This window comes from Bicyclus anynana, chromosome 1 (genome assembly GCF_947172395.1).
Source record: "Bicyclus anynana chromosome 1, ilBicAnyn1.1, whole genome shotgun sequence".
Lineage (NCBI taxonomy): Eukaryota > Metazoa > Arthropoda > Insecta > Lepidoptera > Nymphalidae > Bicyclus > Bicyclus anynana.
The window spans coordinates 11,896,511-11,918,970 of NC_069083.1; the positions used below are offsets into that span (position 1 = coordinate 11,896,511).

At 36.2% G+C, this 22,460-nt stretch overlaps 1 protein-coding gene across 1 annotated transcript in view; it reads right to left on the reverse strand.

Moving 5' to 3' along the window:
* Window positions 1-3,113: 3,113 nt before the first annotated feature.
* The window catches only part of LOC112055339 (integrator complex subunit 6), a 30,401-nt gene continuing 11,054 nt past the window's right edge, over window positions 3,114-22,460 (reverse strand). Inside the window, exons 6-16 of the mRNA XM_024095406.2 lie at window positions 22,038-22,217; window positions 20,014-20,166; window positions 17,961-18,191; window positions 17,042-17,236; window positions 13,931-14,140; window positions 12,590-12,790; window positions 10,985-11,305; window positions 9,770-9,875; window positions 9,265-9,443; window positions 4,346-4,472; window positions 3,114-3,556 (exon numbers count right to left, since the gene is read on the reverse strand). Coding sequence (XP_023951174.2) covers window positions 3,330-3,556; window positions 4,346-4,472; window positions 9,265-9,443; window positions 9,770-9,875; window positions 10,985-11,305; window positions 12,590-12,790; window positions 13,931-14,140; window positions 17,042-17,236; window positions 17,961-18,191; window positions 20,014-20,166; window positions 22,038-22,217 — 2,130 coding nt within the window. The 3' untranslated portion in view covers window positions 3,114-3,329. The remainder of the gene's footprint in view (window positions 3,557-4,345; window positions 4,473-9,264; window positions 9,444-9,769; window positions 9,876-10,984; window positions 11,306-12,589; window positions 12,791-13,930; window positions 14,141-17,041; window positions 17,237-17,960; window positions 18,192-20,013; window positions 20,167-22,037; window positions 22,218-22,460) is intronic.

Below are 22,460 nucleotides of genomic sequence, written 5' to 3' on the forward strand. Positions count from 1 at the left end.
TGCCGTGTTGTGTGACATGCAATTTTTGGACACAATGCGTGATTTATAATGACGGCTGCACATGGTTTTTGGTGTTTTCTGTATTCTGAGTTTAGATAATATTCTTGACAGCTTACCTCGAACAATTAAAGCCAAATAAACATTATTTATCAATGGCTAATTCTATGCGTAATAAAGGCTATTGCAGACTTGCACAACTTGCATAACATTTACCTCTTTAGATACTAAGATGAACACCATTGCAGCACACAGACGAACTTCACAGCCCTGACTTAACGCCCTTAAAGTGTTTACCAGACCAGTAGGCCTAACATGCAGCCAAGTGACGAGAAATATACAACATAACCACCAATGAAGGCGGAGTAGTCCTAGTCCCATCTCCTTCGTACCAACGCAAATAAAAGGGATAGCGGATATTACCTTACGAGTTCTATTCTTACTAGTTCATAATACAATAGCAAAGAGTCGGTTATTTTCATTTGGGACACCTATTCGAGTTAGGTATATGATATCTTCAGTTTCACGATTGGATTTGAACGTAAGCTTCAACGCAACTTTTGACGCATTAAGATTCTAAGCTTCACTGGAAAAGTCATTTTTCTCTAAAGGTATTAAAAAAATCCGCTAGGGGCAGCACGGAGGGGGGTATTTAGGTAGGTACTAATGTATTGAATTTAAAACTAAAGTGTCGCTTACTAGAATTTGACGGTCATATGTCCGAATAGGGTAGTTGACTCATATCAAATTTAATATAAAAAATATTAATTTGATGTACTAAACGTCAAACTAATTGTTAACTGCTATTTTTGTCAAACGTCCCGTTTGTAAGGGATTTGTTAGTGCCGTCACGAAACAGTTGAAATATTGACTGTCATGGCCGACAGGCGTTTTGGCTCGTATTGTAAAAAACATTCATGTCTTTTCTCAAAAAAAAAAAATAAAAAAATATTTCAATCTAGTAGAACGATAATGAACTATTTAAGAACATTAAAAAAAAGAAAGTGTCAACTAACCTATTGTACCTCCCCCCGGTGCTTGTTACTAGCGGTTTTTTTACAACCTTTGGAGGAAAATGGCTTATTGGAATAATTTATAATGGGCATAACAGCTAAACGACGTGTATTAGTATCTGGTATACAATCTAAGGACGCGGCTTTGTAAATCCACAATAATCTCGAAACTTTAAGTCGCGCATTATAGGCAAAGAGCATAGACTATTTGGCAGTGCCACTTTCAAATAAGATTAGAGAAGGGAAAAGACATCTCTTTAAATTTTTAACATAGGTAATTCAGATAACTATATTAACATTGTAAACGTCAATAACAGTTTTTTTAGAACCGAGCATCCATCAATAATTCGCCTATATTCGCCTCTCAATCGCACAGTATTGTGCAGAACAAGAAAAATATACAGGAAGAAATTTTTTTTAGTGCGGATATTTTTATATTTTGTACATAAACAAAATTTAATGATCACGTATTTTTTCTTTTTTTTTTTAACTCAAAAATAACAAAATTATCGTTAGCTAAAGTTATTTACTTTTGAACAGAATTTTAGGGTCACCCTATTGTGCGTTTATTTTATTTTCGTTTGATACCTAAAGGACGTCACCAGATCACTTTTAAGCTGAATATATCTTGTTAAGTAATAATATGTACATTATTTTGTTATTTTAGAGACATAAATTAAAAAAAAAAATTACATAAAATGTATCGAACTGTTTGTAGATTTATATTCTATTAATGATACAGAACCACGAAAAAAAATATCCGCACTAAAGACCGAATCACCCTGTATAATGTGGACTATACATCACCTAATCATCCAAAATTTATTTGATTATTTTGAAAAAAATTTTTTTAGAATAACTAAGGTTTGATTATTTTCGATTTGGTCAACACACGGTTTTTTTTTTTTTTAAACTAGTATAATTAGTTTTAGTTAATTAAGTGATGTATCTTCCACTTAAGTTTGATGCATTAATTAGTTTTTATGAGACACTTTGTATAATACAGCATTTAATTAGAAATGAATTAATACACGCAGTAGGATGAATCCCTTGGATGCACCAACGACCTACATACTGTCAACCAACAAGACAGAAAAAAATATCGATCTCTCTTTCATTCCATCGCAACGAAAGAGAGAGCGGTATTTTCGATTACACCGCTATTGATCGACAATATGTCTCTTTTAATTGTGGAAAGAATTTTTAAAATCGGTCCAGTAGTTTCGGAAATTATTTGTAAATTTGTAATTATGAAAAATTCGAATGCTTAAACAAGAATGCTCGGCTAATCTGTCAATTTAAGTAAAATACATATTGCCGGTATCACCACCTTTTAATAAGTGTAATAGTTTACTCACAAGTTTTGTCAAGTAATTTGACATAAAAGCAATTGCCAAAGTTACGGTTAAACTATCCGACACCTAACAGTTGGCTTAACATGCGTACCAAGACATATCTTGTGAAGAAGAAATGACTAATAAGCTGCCGAACCGTTGCTATTTATTTATTTAGACCAAATTTATGCAAATATACAAAATAATTAACATACCATGACATACAGATTTTAAACATAAATATCAATAGACACAGAAATACTTATTATTATTATTAATATACAGGGTGCTCGGGAGTATCTTCCATAACTCTAGGGTTATTTTTTTAGGAAAATTAATTAAATATGTCCAAGGAGCATGTTTTCTAAAATGTTAAATATTTTCGGCGTAAATAATATTTCTTTTGTAACTAGATCTTAAAATTTGTCAATTATACACGCATCCTTATAATAATGACGTAGCGAATCTTATTCATTGATAAATATCACGAAGTAGCTAATTGGTGAAGTGCGGAGTACCAGTTGCAACTATCTCGTCGATATCGACAAAGTCAGATACAGGCTGCATCCATACCACTACCAGAAAGTCCTGAAGTAATCAAGAAAATCATTGCCCCACAGAGGTAGTCGCTCGCATCAAAAATGTAGTCAGTACTTTCATTATCATCTTAACTTGTCATTAAATGAAAAAAAAATATTTCATTTTACCTAAAGGCGTGTGTTGCGTTATAAAAAGTTTTTTTTTATTGAAAAAAATAAAATGATCATGCAGTTCTATAAGAGCTCGTCAACACCTTGAAGTTATGGGAAATACTCCCGAGCACCCTGTATATTGACTGCTTGGTTGACAACATGCCATTTTGTCTTCACGTGTAATGGGTTGCATGTTAGAACTACATAGGTGGTGAAACCGGTCCTTAATATTAAAAACTTAACACAGTTTAGTGTGTGTGTGTACAAACGAACGTACGATTTCACACACCCCACTAGCTATGGTTGTTCGTGGTACTGTAAGACGTATTGTTGACCATGGTCATACTAACTGAGGCACTGTTACCGTTCTTCTCTAGTCCCGCTAAGAAGTCCTCCAGCAGCTGCGCGAGCGCCCGCCGCTTGAACCGCAACGATTCACTTATAACATCACGTATCACTTCCTTCTTAACGTCCACGCTACCTTGCAATTGTTTTAATATTTCGAACAGTTTCGTGTAATCTGGAAAGGACAAAAAGTCAAAGTTCATTTATTTCAATTAGGCTTAGTTTACAAGAAAAGTCAGGAAATAATATTATTAGATAATAGTAATAATATTTGGTTGAAAACTTAAAATTAAACCTACTCCCTCCGGAATCGGAGGTAGAGGTCATATCCACTGGGCTGTTACGGTTCAGTCCATCGATTCTGTGAAAATCTATACAAAGTTAGATTAAGTCTGAATTAGCACATAAGCTATATTTCCACGGGAAAAGAACCAATGTGGCTGACATTGCAAAGCGTAGCTCGTAATAAATGTTCGGATATGAATATTAAACACTAAAGACATAGTTGTACGGTGTAATACCTTTGCCTTTTACCTATGGGAAAGAACTCAGACTAATTACATAAGGAACTGCCTAGACGTTACTTTTCTGTCAAAGTATATGATCAACGATCTAATCTAAATTATAAAAACTATATCTATAGGATCGATTTATCATAGTTGTAATCGTGTTCGTCGTTTAGGCTTAGTTCGGACTACTTTAGTATTTTAGTTGAGTACGAGCAATTTTTGAATTTACCGCCCAAACATCGATCGTACCTGACTAAAATACTACAGTACTCCGAACTAGGTTTTAAAGAGCTCAACAACAGTTTGGTGATACATACCTAATCTAAGGCCGTTTTCCTCAAAAAATGACAGACAATTTTGTTCGTGAATTTGGGTGCGACACTAGTCCTATGTAATTAGTCTGAAGAAAAGAATAAATTAAAAAAATTGTAATAATTGTACATAAAATGTGTTACCTTTGCCCGGCCTTCGAACAGCGCGGTACACTTCAGACCGGACACCGAGATTGTGCTTTTTGATGTCAGCCATCTCTTTACGCGAAGGCTGAGGCGGCAGTAAGATGGGCGCTTCTTGTCTTTCGCTCTGAAATTATACATTATATTTTATTTTCAACCGACTTCCAGAAAAGACGAGAAATACAAGAATAAGAAATTGTAAAAAAACGTATTTTTACAATTTCTTGTTACTTTTCTCATATCTATTTTGATTAGTAACACAAACACGTAATTGCACACGTAAATAAACATTATACTATGCAAAAGATTTACTGCAATATCTTTCTTCTCTGTGGTTAACTTTTTATAAGAATGATAGGATTCTACACAAAAGTAAAGTTACAAAGTAAAAAATAAATACGTAAATAGAAGAATATTATTTTATCTGCCACGGCACGTGTCTGGCACGCTAAATGTCTGTAGATATAAACAGCCTTTTATGCTTCCCCTCAGTTGCAGTTGCAACCAGGCAATCTTTACGTTTAAAATTCTGTTGGGTATATTATTTTAAAAATTATATTATTTTTCAAACTTTACCAATGAGGGGTGTAATTTCACTATAGGCCGCAATTTCACTATAGGCAACCTATCTGCAATGTGTCAATGTAAATATTTTCTATCATTTATTTGTCCCAAATAAATAACAGATGAGAGTATAAATTTCTTATGATGGATCTCGATCTATAATCGTATATTTCATGATATTTCGTATTTATTTCATATTTTAATACGTCTTATGCCACAAAAACATTCCAACTACTCTATAATTGTGGAGTCCAGTAAAATAAGAATAATGCTTCGTGTATATAACTATGCAATATTAACACCAAGAGGACATTCTAACATGTAAAGCGGGAGTAAGAGTGGTTGACAAGAAACTACACAAAAATTAACGTCAAAAGAACATTGTCACAGGAGATGGCCCAAAATTGTATGGAGCTCAGGATCAGTCATTGTACCCTGGCAGAAATAAAAGAAAATATTTTTTTCAACTATTTTTGATTATACAAATCTACGAATTCACTTTAATTCTTTCGAAATAATATTCATTCTCTCCCAAGAAATGCAACACTATTACGGGTAATAATGGCGGATAGATGACGTTTTCAATGCAGTCATAATTGCTCTAAGGACGCCATCTTGATTTATCTCATCTCATTAACTTGGATTTTAATTTTATTTATTTTTTTTTTTATTTAGTTAGTTTTATTCACTTATTTAGATTTTTATAAAATCTTTGTATTTTTTAAATTTTAATGATATGGGGTACAAGAGCTGACCTGAAATGGACCATCTCCTTTGAATTACTTATTACATATTTCTAAAATAATATATGATCAATAACAATAAATAAATAAAGTTTAGTTTAGTTATAATTACTCACTTTTACCAAATTGTATGCAAATTTGTTGTGTTACTATTTCTCTAGCTTTTTACTACTCACCTTGAATTCTCGCAACTTATTTGCGTGAAACAAGATATAATTGATCGTTGGTAACTTAAAATGGACAGAAAATACTTATAAAGAATAAAAGTACTCGTATATCTCGTAAATCATAAACCGATTTTTAATTATCAATTTTTGAAGGTACACGTCAATGACTTGAATTTTTTAACATTACATTTTGTTTATAGACAAAGGAAAGATAACGATAGTAGATTTGTAAAAAAAACTAAGTTTTAGCAAGGTTATAACCATTTAGTAAAGTATAATAGGATGGCTTCATTAAAATAATGATGTAAAAAGGAAGACTTATATGCTAGCAATAATAAATAAACAATAAATAAACAAAAAATGCTTAAATCCACTAACGAAAGCAATACAAAATGACTTTCTCTAGGATTAAGAGAAGAAATGAGAATAAGGAGTCCTGTAATACGAACAGAAGTTAGCGTATGGATAATATAGTCCAATAAAATAATGCTTCGTGAATAACTACGCAATATTAACACCAAGAGGACATACATCTAAAGCAGGAGTAAAGGGTGGATGACAAGAAACTACAAAAAAATAACGACAAAAGAACTTTGTTATACTAGTAAAACATCGAAGTGGGGAGATGCTGCAACTCATATAAAGAAGGCCTAGGATGGTCAACAACAAATCTCGTTACGAAAGACATATTGTCAACAAATAGCGGCAACAAACAAACATCGCTCTTCCCTTCGTCACATCGCAACGACAGACTGCCGTGCCATAATATTACACTGTATAATCAGATAGTGTTTTGTTATAACACCTATAAAGGAGCATGTGGTTACATATACTGGCATTTAAATACGAAACCTGAGAAATGCATTAATACTTGTAAACTGTTTCTAGCAAATAAGACTAAAAACAAAGAACTGCGATTTCTCAATAATTAATGTATTTATATAGTGTTTTTTCATGGCACGGAAGCAGAGAGAGGGCGATATTTTCCATTTCGCCACTACTGATCGACAATATGCCTATCTGTAGATCTAGCATGCATCACGACATCGACGACCAATAGCAGATTTGAAATATCACTCCCTCGTTCGTTCTAAAGCAACGAAAAAGAGAGCGCTATTTTTGATTCAGCTGCTATTGGTCGACAATTTTCTTAATCTCGTCTCGAGATATGTCATGGAACGCATGTTTTGTCTACTGTAGCGTTATTCTGTAACGATAGTTTTATCACTTGGACAGTATGAGCTTTGAACTCGTACCTATCGCTCTCTGCCTATAGTATCCTGTTAGACAGAGAGAGAAGAGGTGAATTTGAAACTCGCACCTGCGAGTTATACAGAACCAGGGGCGTATCTACCGCCGTATCAGCTGTATCAGTGATACGGACCCCTTACGAACATTAGTAAAATGTAATCCACAATTTCACTTAATCTGGTGCTTAATGGAAAAAAATATATATAATAAAAACTGCCTATAGAATTTCACTTTATTTGACAAAAGTAAAAGAAAGAAATCTTTTATTCCCGTGTTAATCGTGCGAAATTCCAAAATTTGGAAACATCCTACATAGGTCAAGCCACTGTCATATTTATTTTATGCAAGATTTTTTTTCTGTTTCTTTTATGAGAAATCTTTACCTTTCATTTAGCTCCCCCCCCCCCCAATTGCTTTGATACAGGGCCAAGGCACGCTGCGCCACTGTACAAAACATCGTTACAGAATAGCCCTCTTGGTCGCGAGATAGTTCGTTGTATCCTAGGCCTAGTATAGGGGGTCCACATAAAGCCACACTACCTTTCGTTTCCTCTTCCTCCCTCTCGAAGAGTAGTCGTTGTCCGCGGTGATGCCCTGAATGATGGCGTTGATCTGCAACTCGTGTGAGTCTGGCATCTGGTGCAGCGAGGGAGGGCAAGAAAATCGGACTCTCTTAGTAACGGGAGGATCGCAGAATAATACAATTTTGATAACGCAGTATACTCTTAGAAGCGGGAGAGTCGCAGACTATTATAATTTAGATAACGCAGCATAATCTCATAGAACCGCAGACTAATAAAATTCAGAGGACGCAGTATGATCAAGGGATAAAGTACTCTTTCGGGAGATTAAGATACTAAGATAATTTATCTTATCACAGTCTTATTAAATTAAATAGATGCAATATTCAGACGCTCTTTAAAACAAGTCATTTAATAAAATGGTATATTAGGGATCAAAATAGAATAAGTCTTAAGAGATTTCATAGGAACTAGGAGAATCATAGATTAATAAAATTCAGGAAACGCAGTTTGACTAACGGTTACTCTCCTAATATCGCAACAATCACAGACTAATATAATAAAATTAAGTGAAAAAAATGTATCTCATGACATAGACTTTTTAAAAATTAACGTGAATATGTTTTAACTTGTAAGCAAAATGTGGGTTATATTTACCTTGGCGAGGGTCATCACAGCAATAAATATGAATGATTTAAATCTGCTGAGTCTTTTAATAATTCTTACATTACCAAAACTCCAGAGATGATATCGTATCTATGTCAAATTGTATGACTGGGAATAATGTGAAGGTCAGGAATATGTATGTATCTAAATGGATGGCAGGCTATGAATTTGTTTATTAACTTTGCGGGCTACAGAAATATTATAGTACCTAAATAGTATCATTAGTACCTAGTAAAGAAGACGAAATCGTTTTTTTTTTAATTTTGTCACAGGAATATGTTGTACTTAAATAAAAAAGGGGAAATAAATTCTTAACTCTCTTTTTTAAACTTTACCTAAATATATTTGTTTAGTGTACTATACGTTGTAACACATTTTCGGGTGTTAGCGACGCAACGGCGAGTAACCATAGCAACACAATGACTCCATTACAATCGCGTACGAATTTGACACCCTTAATGAAATGAAACTGATATTTTGTTTCATCTCACTTGCCGGGATCAATGCCAAATTTACCTCACAAGGACATACCTGAATGAACAGAGGGAGATGAGAGAATAAGTTTATTTAATTTTGGTTACAGGAATACCTTACCTAAATAAGTAGAGAAGTGGCAGCTAATGAATAGATATATTATGTAATTTTGTCGAAGAATAAATAAAGCACTTTAAACAGATAAAATGGCATGGTATAACACATTCTTTTGACGGCCTCCGTGCGCGGTGGATTTACAAGACGGAGGTCCTGGGTTCGATCCCCGGCTGGGCAGATTGAGATTTTCTTAATTTGTCCAGGTTTGGCTAGTTACCACCCTACCGGCAAAGACGTACCAAGCGATTTAGCATTCCGGTACGATGCCGTGTAGAAACCGAAAGGGGTGTGGATTTTCATCCTCCACCTAACAAGTTCGCTTCCATCTTAGACTGCATCATCACTTACCATCAGGTGAGATTGCAGTCAAGGGCTAACTTATAAAGAAAAAAAAAAAAATTCCAGGAATTACCAACCTTTCTTTTCCGTTTCCTCCCTCGCGCCGAGTAGTTGTTCTCGGCCGCGATGCCCTGCAGGATGGCGTTGATCTGCAGCTCCTGCGTGTCGGCGGCGGGCGGCGCGGGCGCGGGCACGGCCGCCTCGCCCGGCGGCGACGGCGAGCGCGGCATCTTGCTGCCCATTGTTGTGTACGCATCTGTTCATGTGTATTTGGTTTAAACCAGTGATTCCCAAAGTGGTCTATATCAACCCTAGGGGTCGATATAGACCACTAAACAGTACACTACAGTACAGTAGTACAGTAGGTACACTAAACAGTAAACTTTACTGCTTGGCGATACGTCATTGTACAAGACTTAACTTGTATACCTAGAATATCTCAAGGAAAATTACTTAGGGTGGGGTAGGGGTAGGAGTAGGGGTAGGGTAGGGTAGAAATAGGGTAGGGTTTCACGCGCGACTTCTAGTGTAATAATGATAATAAAAATGAAATAATTGTTTTTTTATGAACAGGATACAAACCTCCATTGAGAAATGGTTTGATGACAGGCGGGAGGTTGGTAGGCGCGACGGGCTGCGGCGACGACACCGGCGTGGAGGGCCCGCCCGTATCCACGTTTGGAGGCTCCTGGAATTTAGACATTTCCACTTAATATACCAATTTCTTAATATATTAATTAATGCAAGAATCAGTTCATGACTAAGGGCCCCGTATGGGTTCGAATCTAGTCGGGCATACTCCGACGTTGCATTACGTGAGCTATAGCCGTGTTTTATAATAAACTAGCTGACGCCGCGCGGTTTTACCCGCGTGGTTCCCATTCCCGTAGGAATATGAGGATAATAAGGCCTATAGCCTTTCTCGATAAATGGGCTATATAAACACAGAAATAATTTTTCAAATCGGACCAGTAGTTCCTTAGATTAGCGCGTTCAATCAAACAAACAAACAAACTCTTCAGCTTTATAATATTAGTATATAGTATAGATTAATATGAATAACACTAATGATAGTGTAAATTCTAAAATAACCCAATGTCTGTTCATTTTTACTTTTATGTGATAAAATATGTTTTAGTTAAAAAAATCTAATGTACAACAATCCTCAATGTATCTATTCATAATCTATAGTTCATATTAATATTCGATGTAAGGCAGGTGTTAACAACCTATTGGTAACTTCATTATAATCACACTAATATTATAAAGGAGAAAGTTTGTGTGTAAGTGTGTATGTTAGTTCCTCCTTTACGCTGCGATTTGACTGAAATATATAACGGAAATGGATTTTTCTCTTGATTAACACAAGGGCTTTTTATCCCGGAAGAACCCATGATTCCCGAGGGATTTGTGAAAAAATTAAGTCGCGGATGTCCGCTAGTTTTCTATAATTATACAAAGCAGTGTTAAATGCTTGAAATTAATAAGTTAGGGTTTAGATATATTAATGTAGTTAACTATTGTCTGTTATAAAAAGTGGTTTAAATCCTACTATCCTACTAATATTATAAACGCGAAAGTTTGTATGGATGTTTGGATGTTTGGTACTCTTTAGCGCCGCTACTACTGAACCGAATTAGCTGAAATTTGGTATCGAGATATATTATAGCCTAGATTAACACATAGACTACTTCTTATCCCGGAAAAATCCATGGTTTCTGAGGGATTTGTTAAAAACTAAATTCCACGCGGACGAAGTCGCGGGCGTCCGCTAGTTAATAAATAAAGAATAGTCACCTCAGGAGGCCTCCCCGACGGCAGATCAGAAGGCACGGGCGCGAGGGGGGAGGCAGGTCGCCGCGTCATCACAGGCGACAAAGGCGCTGTAGGTGGTGGGGATACCACGGACGAGGTGGCAGGCATGTGTAGTGTTATTATTGCCGGCACTGGTGGTGTTGAGGGCCTCCGCGCCACCACGTGCTGAGGCAAGGGGCCCGCTTTCCGTTTGGGTGGTGCCGCTCGGGGGGTCTCTGACCCCCGTTTCCCGCCGATGCCGCCTCCACCGCTCCCCCGGACTGCTCCTAGGGGGTCTATGTCGGCTTCGTCTACCATCATCCTCTGTAAATGGAATAAATGTGATATTACGATAGTGTAAGACAGTGAAGTGTTGAATAGAATTATTAACCAGATCTGCATCAGCTGAAGATGGTGAATGTACGACAGTGGCGTTCACATAGATTCAAATAGGGTAGGCACCACACAGATACAAATTGTACAATTGTAAAATACTTTCTTCAAACCAGGTCACCAATACATTTAACTGTTCGTCTGTTTTCTGTTTACGATAATCTCCAGTAGGCGTAAGATGCGTCTACCAGATATCTGGTGACAAAAACTCGCTAATACACTTACAAGGGATATATTATTGACTAACAGTGGCGAAATCGAAAATATTGCTCTTTTTTTCATGGCAATGGAATAAAAGACAGATACTGGGTACTTTCAATTTCAAATTTTTATCCTACTGGAGATTAGCGAAAACGAACGAAAAAAAGACAGTTACCTGACAACCTATAAAAACAACAAGAAACAGAGACAAAAAAAAATGGTTCTTTGTGATCTACTCTTTTATCGCCTTAACCCAAGTTTCGGAAAATTTATTCATACTTTACTATAGATACAAGTACTAAAGAGATGCCTCATTAGTGCGTTGCGTCGTCGCAATGGACATCGTATGTCACACTTGCATTGCGATGATACAGACGCAGTCGCAGTGCAATAGCGACGCACGCTTCTTTGCTCCTTTGAAACATCGATGCAACGAAATCGCCGCATTAATGTGGCATGCTGTTTATAATATATGGAAAAATACACCATGTCAGCGGCATCTGTGAGATTGTACTGTTTGCTGACACATCCTTAATTTTTAAGACTGACAGAAGTAAAGATAATTCCGACGATATAAACCGTGCCATATGTCGCATTTGTTCACTGTTAACAACTTACTTTTAAATGCAAAGAAAACTAAATGTGTTGAGTTTTCATTACCAAATGTTATAAAATTAGATAAGTCTATAATAATCGATGGTGAAACACTGGAAATAGAGAATTCCACAGTTTTCCTGGGAGTGACATTGGATTGTAAACTTCAGTGGGGTGCTCATATAGAAAAACTGTCGAGTAAACTCAGCTCAGCTGCATTTGCAGTGAGAAAAATAAGACAGTTTTCTCATGTTGACACAGCTAGGCTTGTTTATTTTGCGTACTTTCACAGCGTAATGTTTTTAATTTTGTTGTGGGGCAAGGCTGCTGATATACATTCTATATTTGTACTTCAAAAATCGCAACGCAACGCAACGCACTAATAGGACATTGCTCAAGACAGTATTGCCTATAGGTTACCTTGTCGATTTTGAATGGATTCCCGAACATGTGCTGCCTGACGGGCTGCGACTCGATCTCTCTCAACTGAGGCGTCATCCGCTTGAGATACTCCTGGTAGTTGCCCATCTGCGCCACCGCCATAGAGTGCGCACTGTCCTCGTCCACCAGCCGAGTGTAAGATAAATTCGGCTGGAGGAAGTTCGAACGCATTCGTACGACCTGGAAAAAGCATTTACAAAAAATTAAATAAATTACTCAGCACTTTGGTTTATAAGTAAATTATTTTTTATTCAACAACTAAGAGGACTGCTAAAAAAACAATGATTTTGATAAATATTTTGAAAGGAACCCTATACCTTTATTGATGAGTACTGTTTACCAACAACAAATTTGGGTTGTTAACAAACAAATTAAAAAATGAGGGTATAAATCACTAGTCATTTCACACCTAATAATAATTATAATTAACTTGTTCTTAAATTAATAAAAATAAATTTGATTAATAAGCTTAGAACAATGAAAACAAACCATACATAATTTAAAATAAATAAGTTATGAAATGACATACGTTTACTACCTTCATTTCTAATTTCTTTGTTGGTAAACAGTACTCATCAAGAAAGGCTGTGTCATAGATCGGGAGTTTCTCTATTATTGCAGTTTTGATATAATATTTTTTAAGTTTTTTTCTTATTCAAAAACTAACTTGTAACTTAGCAAAATATTGACTAGCGAATAAATAAATTATACTTGTGTACGCCCGCGACTTCGTCTGCGAATAATTAGTGTAAGCTTTCACCCATTTATTTATCATAAAATTTATCATTTATCTACTATATAAAACTAAGTCTGGTTCCTGCCGCTATAACTCCAGAACGCACGAACCGATTTCCACGGTTTTGCATTCGTTAGAAAGGTCTCGGGCTCCGTGAGGTTTATAACAAAGAAAATTCAGGAAAAGGTAGGGGTAGGGTAGGGTAGGGGTAGAGGTAGGGTAGGGTAAGGTTGGGGTAGGGGTAGGGGTAGGGGTAGGGGTAGGGGTAGGGGTAGGGTAGGGTAGGGTAGGGCAGGGTAGGGTAGGGTAGGGCAGGGTAGGGCAGGGCAGGGTAGGGGTAGGGTAGGATAGCGTAGGGTAGGGAAAGTTTACATCGAGTTTCACGCGGTCGACGTCGCGGGCGTCCGCTAGTAGGTAATAAAAAACATCGTGAGGAAACCTGCACACCTGAGAATTTTCTTAATTGTAATAAAATCTGCCAATCCGCATTAAGACAGTGTGGTGGCATATTAGCCTAGCCCCTCTCATTCTGATAGGAGACTCGTGCTCAACAGTGAGCCGAATGTGGTGGGTTGTTAATTTACCTGATCCAACAGATCTCTCCTCTGTATATCGAAGGGGTTCCTGTAGGTGTGCGTTTGGTTCTTGTGCCTCCCACGGGACAGTCCCACCACGAACCCACCGAACTCGTTCAACTGATCCCGCAGAGCAGTGAACTTGTCCTGCAGGCACGGGTGCGTCGTGAGGTCCTTCTTGAGCGGTGAGCGAGGCATCACACGGACACTTTCTGCCACCTGGAAATGTTATATTGAATAGATTAAAAAAAAATGTATGACCAATATTCCCAACTATACTACAGACTTTCTTGATGAGTACTGTTTACCAACAAAAAAATAAGAAATGAAGGTAGAAAACGTATGTCATTTCATAACTTATTTATTTTAAATTATGTTTAAATTGTGTATAAATTGTTATATAAAATATATAAACCACATGTCTGTTCTGTCTGTTCTAAGCTTATTAATTAAATTTATTTTCGTTAATTTAAGAAGTTAATTATAATTATTATTAGGAGTGAAATGACTAATGATTAATACCCTCATTTTTAATTTGTATGTTGGTAAACAGTACTCATATCGGCAAAGACTGTGTTAGGAGTGGGTGCGATAATAATCCGACGGGGCCGGGATCGAACCACTACCGGTGATGAGTCAGACCGCCTTACCGTTGAGCTATTGAGTCTCTAAATATACTATGCACAAAAATTAAGGGAGCAGAAAAAAAATCCAAATTTTTGGGGGATTTTCAAAAGGCTGTAACTTATACAAAAATGGTCGTACAGCAAAAAAAAAAGCAAATTGTAGCTCTAAGTGTTTAGTTTTTGGATCTGAGTTTGAAAATTTTTTTTTGAAAATATTTTTCGAGTAATCATAAGAAAACCACCGAAAAAAAAATTTTCGAAATTTTTTTGGTTTTTTTTTTAATCTACGGACGTGGAAAATTTTTTTTCGACTCAACCGGATGGCTTGTTTATTCAGATTTAATTTCTTTTTTTTTAAATCTCGATACGAGCATTTCTCGCTGAGATATCGATGTTTGAATGGAAAAAGATCATTTTGTCTTTGATTACCAATATCTCAGCAACCAATGATCGCACAGAAATTTTGAGGTTGGTTTTAAAAACTTGAATAAATTTTCTACAAGGATTGGCAATTGAATTTTGAAAAAAAATTTTTTATTCAATCATTACATGAATTTGAAAAAGCATCCAAAAAAGGGCTTTTTGTCGTTTTTTGGAAAATCAAGCGCCCAATCAAAAATATTGCGGAAACCACTGACGTTAAGTGTGCCTTTTACTGTTCAATATACCCACAAAAACCCTACAAAGTTTCAATTCAATCCAGCCAACCGTTTTTTTTTCCCACTTGATCGAATTTTTGAAAAAAATTAAAGGAGCAAGAATTTCGCTCTGAAAATGTCATAATTTTTATAATGCGGGCTGTTATCAGGAGCAGAGGTGGCAATACGCGGTATTAGCACAACACACACACACACACACACACACACACACACACACACACACACACACACACTTCACACATCTTCGGAGAGTGAGGTTTGGAGTCACAAAATACTGTGGAAGTGACGAACCACAGGGTCTCAATCTCTGATAAAACCACACACGTGCGCAAGCACAAAACCGTAAATCCGCCGTGCAACCTCCACGTGGTACGCTTTGGGTAACGCTAATGTCGGCGGTAATTTTTTTTTTAATTTTTTTTGATTTGGGCCAATTGAAAAAAAATTAAAAAATTTTTTTTTTGTTTCTCAAAAATTTTCGATTTTTTTTTTTCTTAAATTTTTCAAGTCACTTATACAGAATTGAGAGAAAAATGAAAAAAAAAAAATTTTTTCCTTTTTGATAAAAATTATGACATTTTCAGAGCGAAATTCTTGCTCCTTTAATTTTTTTCAAAAATTCGATCTAGTGGGAAAAAAATCGGTTGGCTGGATTGAATTGAAACTTTGTAGGGTTTTTGTGGGTATATTGAACAGTAAAAGGCACACTTAACGTCAGTGGTTTCCGCAATATTTTTGATTGGGCGCTTGATTTTCCAAAAAACGACAAAAAGCCCTTTTTTGGATGCTTTTTCAAATTCATGTAATGATTGAAAAAAAAATTTTTTTTCAAATTCAATTGCCAATCCTTGTAGAAAATTTATTCAAGTTTTTAACACCAACCTCAAAATTTCTGTGCGATCATTGGTTGCTGAGATATTGGTAATCAAAGACAAAATGATCTTTTTCCATTCAAACATATCTCAGCGAGAAATGCTCGTATCGAGATTTAAAAAAAAAGAAATTAAATCTGAATAAACAAGCTATCCGGTCCATATGGAGGTTGAGTCGAAAAAAATTTTTCCACGTCCGTAGATTAAAAAAAAAACCAAAAAAATTTCGAAAATTTTTTTTTCGGTGGTTTTCTTATGATTACTCGAAAAATATTTTCAAAAAAAAATTTTCAAACTCAGATCCAAAAACTAAACACTTAGAGCTACAATTCCCTTTTTTTTTTTTGCTGTACGACCATTTTTGTATAAGTTACAGCCTTTTGAAAATCCCCCAAAAATTTGGATTTTTTTTCTGCTCCCTTAATTTTTGTGCATAGTATATATAGATTGAATGTAAACTAATTTTATAAAGACGTAAGATTTGATTTCTTACGAGTTAACTCGAGCATCAAAATACATGACCGATTTAAAAAAATCTTTCATCATTAGGAAGCATGTTTACTGAGTAACATATACCTTATCTCTATATTCCCGTAGGTTCTCCATACCCCTCTCTTACTGAGAGGCGATTGGTGTTCAACAGTGAGCCAAATATGGGTTGTTAATAAACGATGATTCCCATAGGAATATAGCAGATAAAATATTATAAACATCTTAGTTTACTAGGGGGTGTTTTATGATGTGGATAAATAACATCTTCTATAGCCTGCAACACACTAGCAATGCCAATTTATTACAAGTGTTCTGACATGGAGATTTACTAAGAAAGGATGTTTGCAAAGTCTGTACTATAAAACAAACTGAGTCTAGTTAATAAAAGGCTTTGAAAAATCGTAAATTTGAACTAAGAAATTTTTGGTTAAACATGATAAAAGTAAAGAAAACAACACAATTTATAGACACCTTTTGGCTGTTGGCGCTGGAGGCTTTATTGATGACGTCAGCACACAACTTGTCAAACTCAATCTTGGCCTGGTTCTTCAGTCTTTTCAAGTAATTCAGTACGGAGAAACTCAGAGAGTTGTCCTGAGTGTCGGGTATCAAACTCTGGACTAGCGGCGCCGATGCACCCATCTTAGTCAGCGCGCGACGAAGAGGCTGGAAGTATTTTTTTTTAATTTTAAGTTACATTACTGAAGAATATCAATGACGAAAGTTATCTTAAGTAAGATCACATTCTCCTCCATTCACATTTGAACTCGATTACGTTGTCATTACATCGCGTCCTTATGTCAATACTATTTATCACCTTTGCCTCGTCATCAGTTTTATAAACATTAACAATATTAATTTTCGCATAATACATGGAATAAGGGTCCGAAATATATCAATATCAATTAATAAAAAATAAGGATTTCTTCTAAAACTTAATTTAAAAATCCATATTTGATTGTGTATTTGATGTATTTGAGTAAATTTTCCAAACATCAAAAACGCTGTCGTCTATTTTATGACGTCACTATGTTACTTGAAGTACTAAACGTTAAACAATATTTTATACTACGCGGGTAAACAATCTCCCAGCTCTGGCTAGTTACCACTCTACCGGCAAAGACGTACCGCCAAGCGATTTAGCGTTCCGGTACGATGTTGTGTCGAAACCGAAAGGGGTGTGGATTTTCATCCTCCTAATAACAAGTTAGCCCGCTTCCATCTTGGATTGCATCATCACTTACCACTAGGTGAGATCGTAGTCAAGGGCTTACTTGTAAAAAATTAATAAAAAAAAAAAAAAAAAAATGAAGTGCACGCCCCAGGACTTTTGTTTTTTTTTTTTGGCACTGCTCCCCATAGGCCGTCGAACGTAGTTGTACAAACTTACAGTAACATAGTACGAGGGCATCCTGTCCAAGTACGCCTGGAACGCCTGCTTCCACTCGGGCGTCGGCTTGCAGCGGTGCACCTTGAATAGGTCGTCGAGCAACGGCAGCAGCACCGGGTAGTTGTAGGGCAGCACGAACAGGTTGACGCACGTCAGGTTGGTTGATGCCTTCAGGTAACCGAACGGGTGACTCACTTCATTGTTCTTGCAACCACTGTTTGCTACGAACACCTGGAAATAACAATTGATTCATTTTTTAATAATTTAAAAAAAAAACAGAAAGGAATGTGGATTTTATCCTACTCCTAAAAAGTTAGCCTGCTTCTATCTTAGATTTTATTTTTTAAATATTTCCCATATTTTTTTATAATATGACCAATATTCCCATTCCGGCGGGAATCGAACCACCACCCCTCGGTGATGAGTCCAACCACTCTCTTAACGTTGAGCTATTGAGGCTTTCTTAGATTACATCGTCACTTAACATATTATGGTGAGATTGTAGTCAAAGGGCTAACTTGTAGAGATTTAAAAAAAAATACTAGCGGACGCCCGCGACTTCGTCCACACTTGGACCCCCTTAATCTGGCCCTGTCCCAAAATCCGTCCGTTTGTGTAATTAAAATTAAAAAAAAAAACGAAAGGAGTGTGGATTTCATCCTACTCCTAAATAGTTACATTACAACTTAGATTACATCGTCACTTAACATATGGTGAGATTGTAGTCAAAGGGCTAACTTGTAGAGATTTAAAAAAAAATACTAGCGGACGCCCGCGACTTCGTCCACACTTGGACCCCCTTAATCTGGCCCTGTCCCAAAATCCGTCCGTTTGTGTAATTAAAATTAAAAAAAAAACGAAAGGAGTGTGGATTTCATCCTACTCCTAAATAGTTACATTACAACTGAGATTACATCGTCACTTAACATATGGTGAGATTGTAGTCAAATGCTAACTTGTAGAGATTTAAAAAAAAATACTAGCGGACGCCCGCGACTTCGTCCACACTTGGACCCCCTTAATCTGGCCCTGTCCCAAAATCCGTCCGTTTGTGTAATTAAAATTAAAAAAAAAAACGAAAGGAGTGTGGATTTCATCCTACTCCTAAATAGTTACATTACAACTTAGATTACATCGTCACTTAACATATGGTGAGATTGTAGTCAAAGGGCTAACTTGTAGAGATTTAAAAAAAAATACTAGCGGACGCCCGCGACTTCGTCCACACTTGGACCCCCTTAATCTGGCCCTGTCCCAAAATCCGTCCGTTTGTGTAATTAAAATTAAAAAAAAAACGAAAGGAGTGTGGATTTCATCCTACTCCTAAATAGTTACATTACAACTGAGATTACATCGTCACTTAACATATGGTGAGATTGTAGTCAAATGCTAACTTGTAGAGATTTAAAAAAAAATACTAGCGGACGCCCGCGACTTCGTCCACACTTGGACCCCCTTAATCTGGCCCTGTCCCAAAATCCGTCCGTTTGTGTAATTAAAATTAAAAAAAAAAAACGAAAGGAGTGTGGATTTCATCCTACTTCTAAATAGTTACATTACAATTTAGATTACATCGTCACTTAACATATGGTGAGATTGTAGTCAAATGCTAACTTGTAGAGATTTAAAAAAAAATACTAGCGGACGCCCGCGACTTCGTCCACACTTGGACCCCCTTAATCTGGCCCTCTCCCAAAATCCGTCCGTTTGTGTGATTAAAATGGAGAAGTTATTACTGAAGTCAGTTTAACACAGTTTTTTTTCAATGGTTTTAGTTATTCATTATCGTTCTACTAGATTAAAAAAAATCATCATATTTTTAAAGACGTGAATAAAAGTTTTAATTTTTTAATTTTTAAGTTTTTGTGATGATCGTTTCTTTAACTACATATTATGATGACCTCACGTTAACACGAAATTTTAAGCAAACGGAGTGTTTGACAAAATTGTTAATTAATAATAATTAGTTTGACGTTTATTCCTTTAGGGACATCAGACGGTTTTAAGTTAAAATAATAAATAATTAAATAAATATTTAATAATGTATGTTTACCTGCCAACAGCTCGTCGGTTGTTTCCTAGCCAGTATGAACTGCGTCAAGGGACTCGGCTCCAGCTCGTACTTGTCGAAAGGCAAGTTGTCTATCACCATGGGCTCCTGGCTTGTGCAAGTAAACTTCACCACAGGATGCGCTGAACGAGGTGGCTGTAAATAATGTCACAATATTAAATAATATAATAGTTTAAAAAACTAAAAAAACACGCTCAAACCATTTCATTTGATACCCATATCATGGGGGTGCATTTTAAACAACCAGTCCGCCATCTTGGGGAGGCCGCGATATTGGAATTGTAATGACGTTTCTTAGCTAGTCATGTATTGTCATCAGAACTCAGAGCGTGTGCAAATTGAGATTCCAAGATTTTCTAACATACATAGTTAGTACCACCAACGATTGTACACTTTCGTATTTTCGCACACGAAGTAATACCTAATTCTATTCAATAAATAATTATAGGTAGTTTAATACAACATTTTCCTTAGTCATCCAAAAAAAAAGCTATACATATCCATACTACACACAGTATGGAAAAACATGAGAGCTACAGACCTCCTTTATTAACATAAATAACAATTCAATTTATGCAAATTTATGGCAGCTCTGTGAATGAGTTGCACGGTGAAATGATACTCAGCAATCTTGAGAGTTGACTATCCCAACTAAACTAAACAACATTATAAACGCGAAAAATTCTATGGATGGATGTATGGATGTTTGTTACTCTTCCACGCTACTACTTAATGAATTTGGTGTAAATTTTAAATGGAGATAAATTATATCCTGTTACATTTATTATTTTAATTATATTACACGGGCTACTGTTTATCCAAAAAAAATCATGATTTCCACGCAAAAACTGAAAACGCGCGCGAAACGCGGTCGAAGTCGCTTTGAGAGTCGACTATCAAATTGAACTATGTAATATTATAAACGCGAAAGTTCGGATGTTTGTTACGCTGTCACACAAAAACTACTTAATGAATTTGGAAATTTTAAATGGAGACAAATTATATGCTGGATTAGCTACTTAGCTTAGCTACTTTTTATTCAAATAAAATTCATCAGTTTCCATGGAATTCGTAAAAAGAATTGAATTTCACGCGGACGAAGTCGCGAGCGTCTTCTCTCAAAAAACAATTAAAGAAACAGTAGTAGGTAAACCTTGCTCTTGACCACTCTATCTCATGATGAAAACCACACTAAAATCTGTTTTGTATTTGAAAAGATCTAAGAGTCTCATTACGATGTCGTGTAGAAACCGAATGGGGTGTGGATTTTCATCCTCCTCCAAACAAATTTGCTCGCTTCCTTCACGAATAGATTGCATCATCACTGACCATCATGTGAGATTGTAGTCAAGGGCTAACTTGTAAAGAAGAATAGAAATATGAGTGTTAGATGATAATAATCCTTTGTTTTTAGCTATTTCTTTATCATTAGACAAAGATCTTGGTCAGTTTATATGCTAGTTCAAGTAGGGCCCTTTACCTACGGTTTTTATTTACATAACCCATAGGTTACATGGTCGTAAAATATTTAATATCGCGTACTAAACTGTAAATAGCCATCTGAGTATTGTTATACAATAATTATGAATATCAATTCGTTTTCTAAAGGGTAATAGCACCAGCGTATTGGGTAATTTTTAATTATTAGGTTATCTATACTAATATTATAAAGCTAAAGAGTTTGTTTGTTTGTTTGCGTGAACGCGCTAATCTCAGGAACTACTGGTCCGATTTAAAAAAAATTCTTTCAGTGTTAGATAACCCATTTATCGAGGAAGGCTTTAGACTATTATCCCCATATTCCTACGGGAACGGGAACCACGCGGGTGAAACCGCGCGGCATCATCTAGTATGTTTATAAAATTGTGTAAGTTGTAGGATACAGAAAATCAATATCCAATAACTAGGGGGTCTACTCAACACGGAAAAATCATGGCAAGGGGTCATCAAACCCCTCGCACGCAACGCAAAACAAGTTTGGGAAACTCTGATATAGACTAACTTACCAACAATTGAGCGTTGGGATCAGGTCGAAACGACTCAGGTATGGGCCAGAATCCCACAGCGAAGCCCTTCTGCGCCACGGTCCGCGGCACGTAGATAAGCCGCCTGCAAGAGTGCCAGGCTTGCGGCGCGGTCGACGCCTGGTTCGGCACGCCCGTCTGATAAGACCCTCCGTTCCAACGCTGCAAAACCGCAAACAATTAAATTATAAATATTGTACTGTGGTAAAAATGGTTATAAAAAACGAAGATACATACGAAATCGTATGACGAATCTGAAGATACGAGATAAAACAAAACGTCAATATTACGTTGCAAACTATTAATTAGTACACTACCTAATAGTTTGCAATGTAACATTGGCGTTTTGGAAGACGGAGCGGACACGGTCAAGCTTCACTTTGACTTATTTGCACTTCTTTTCTA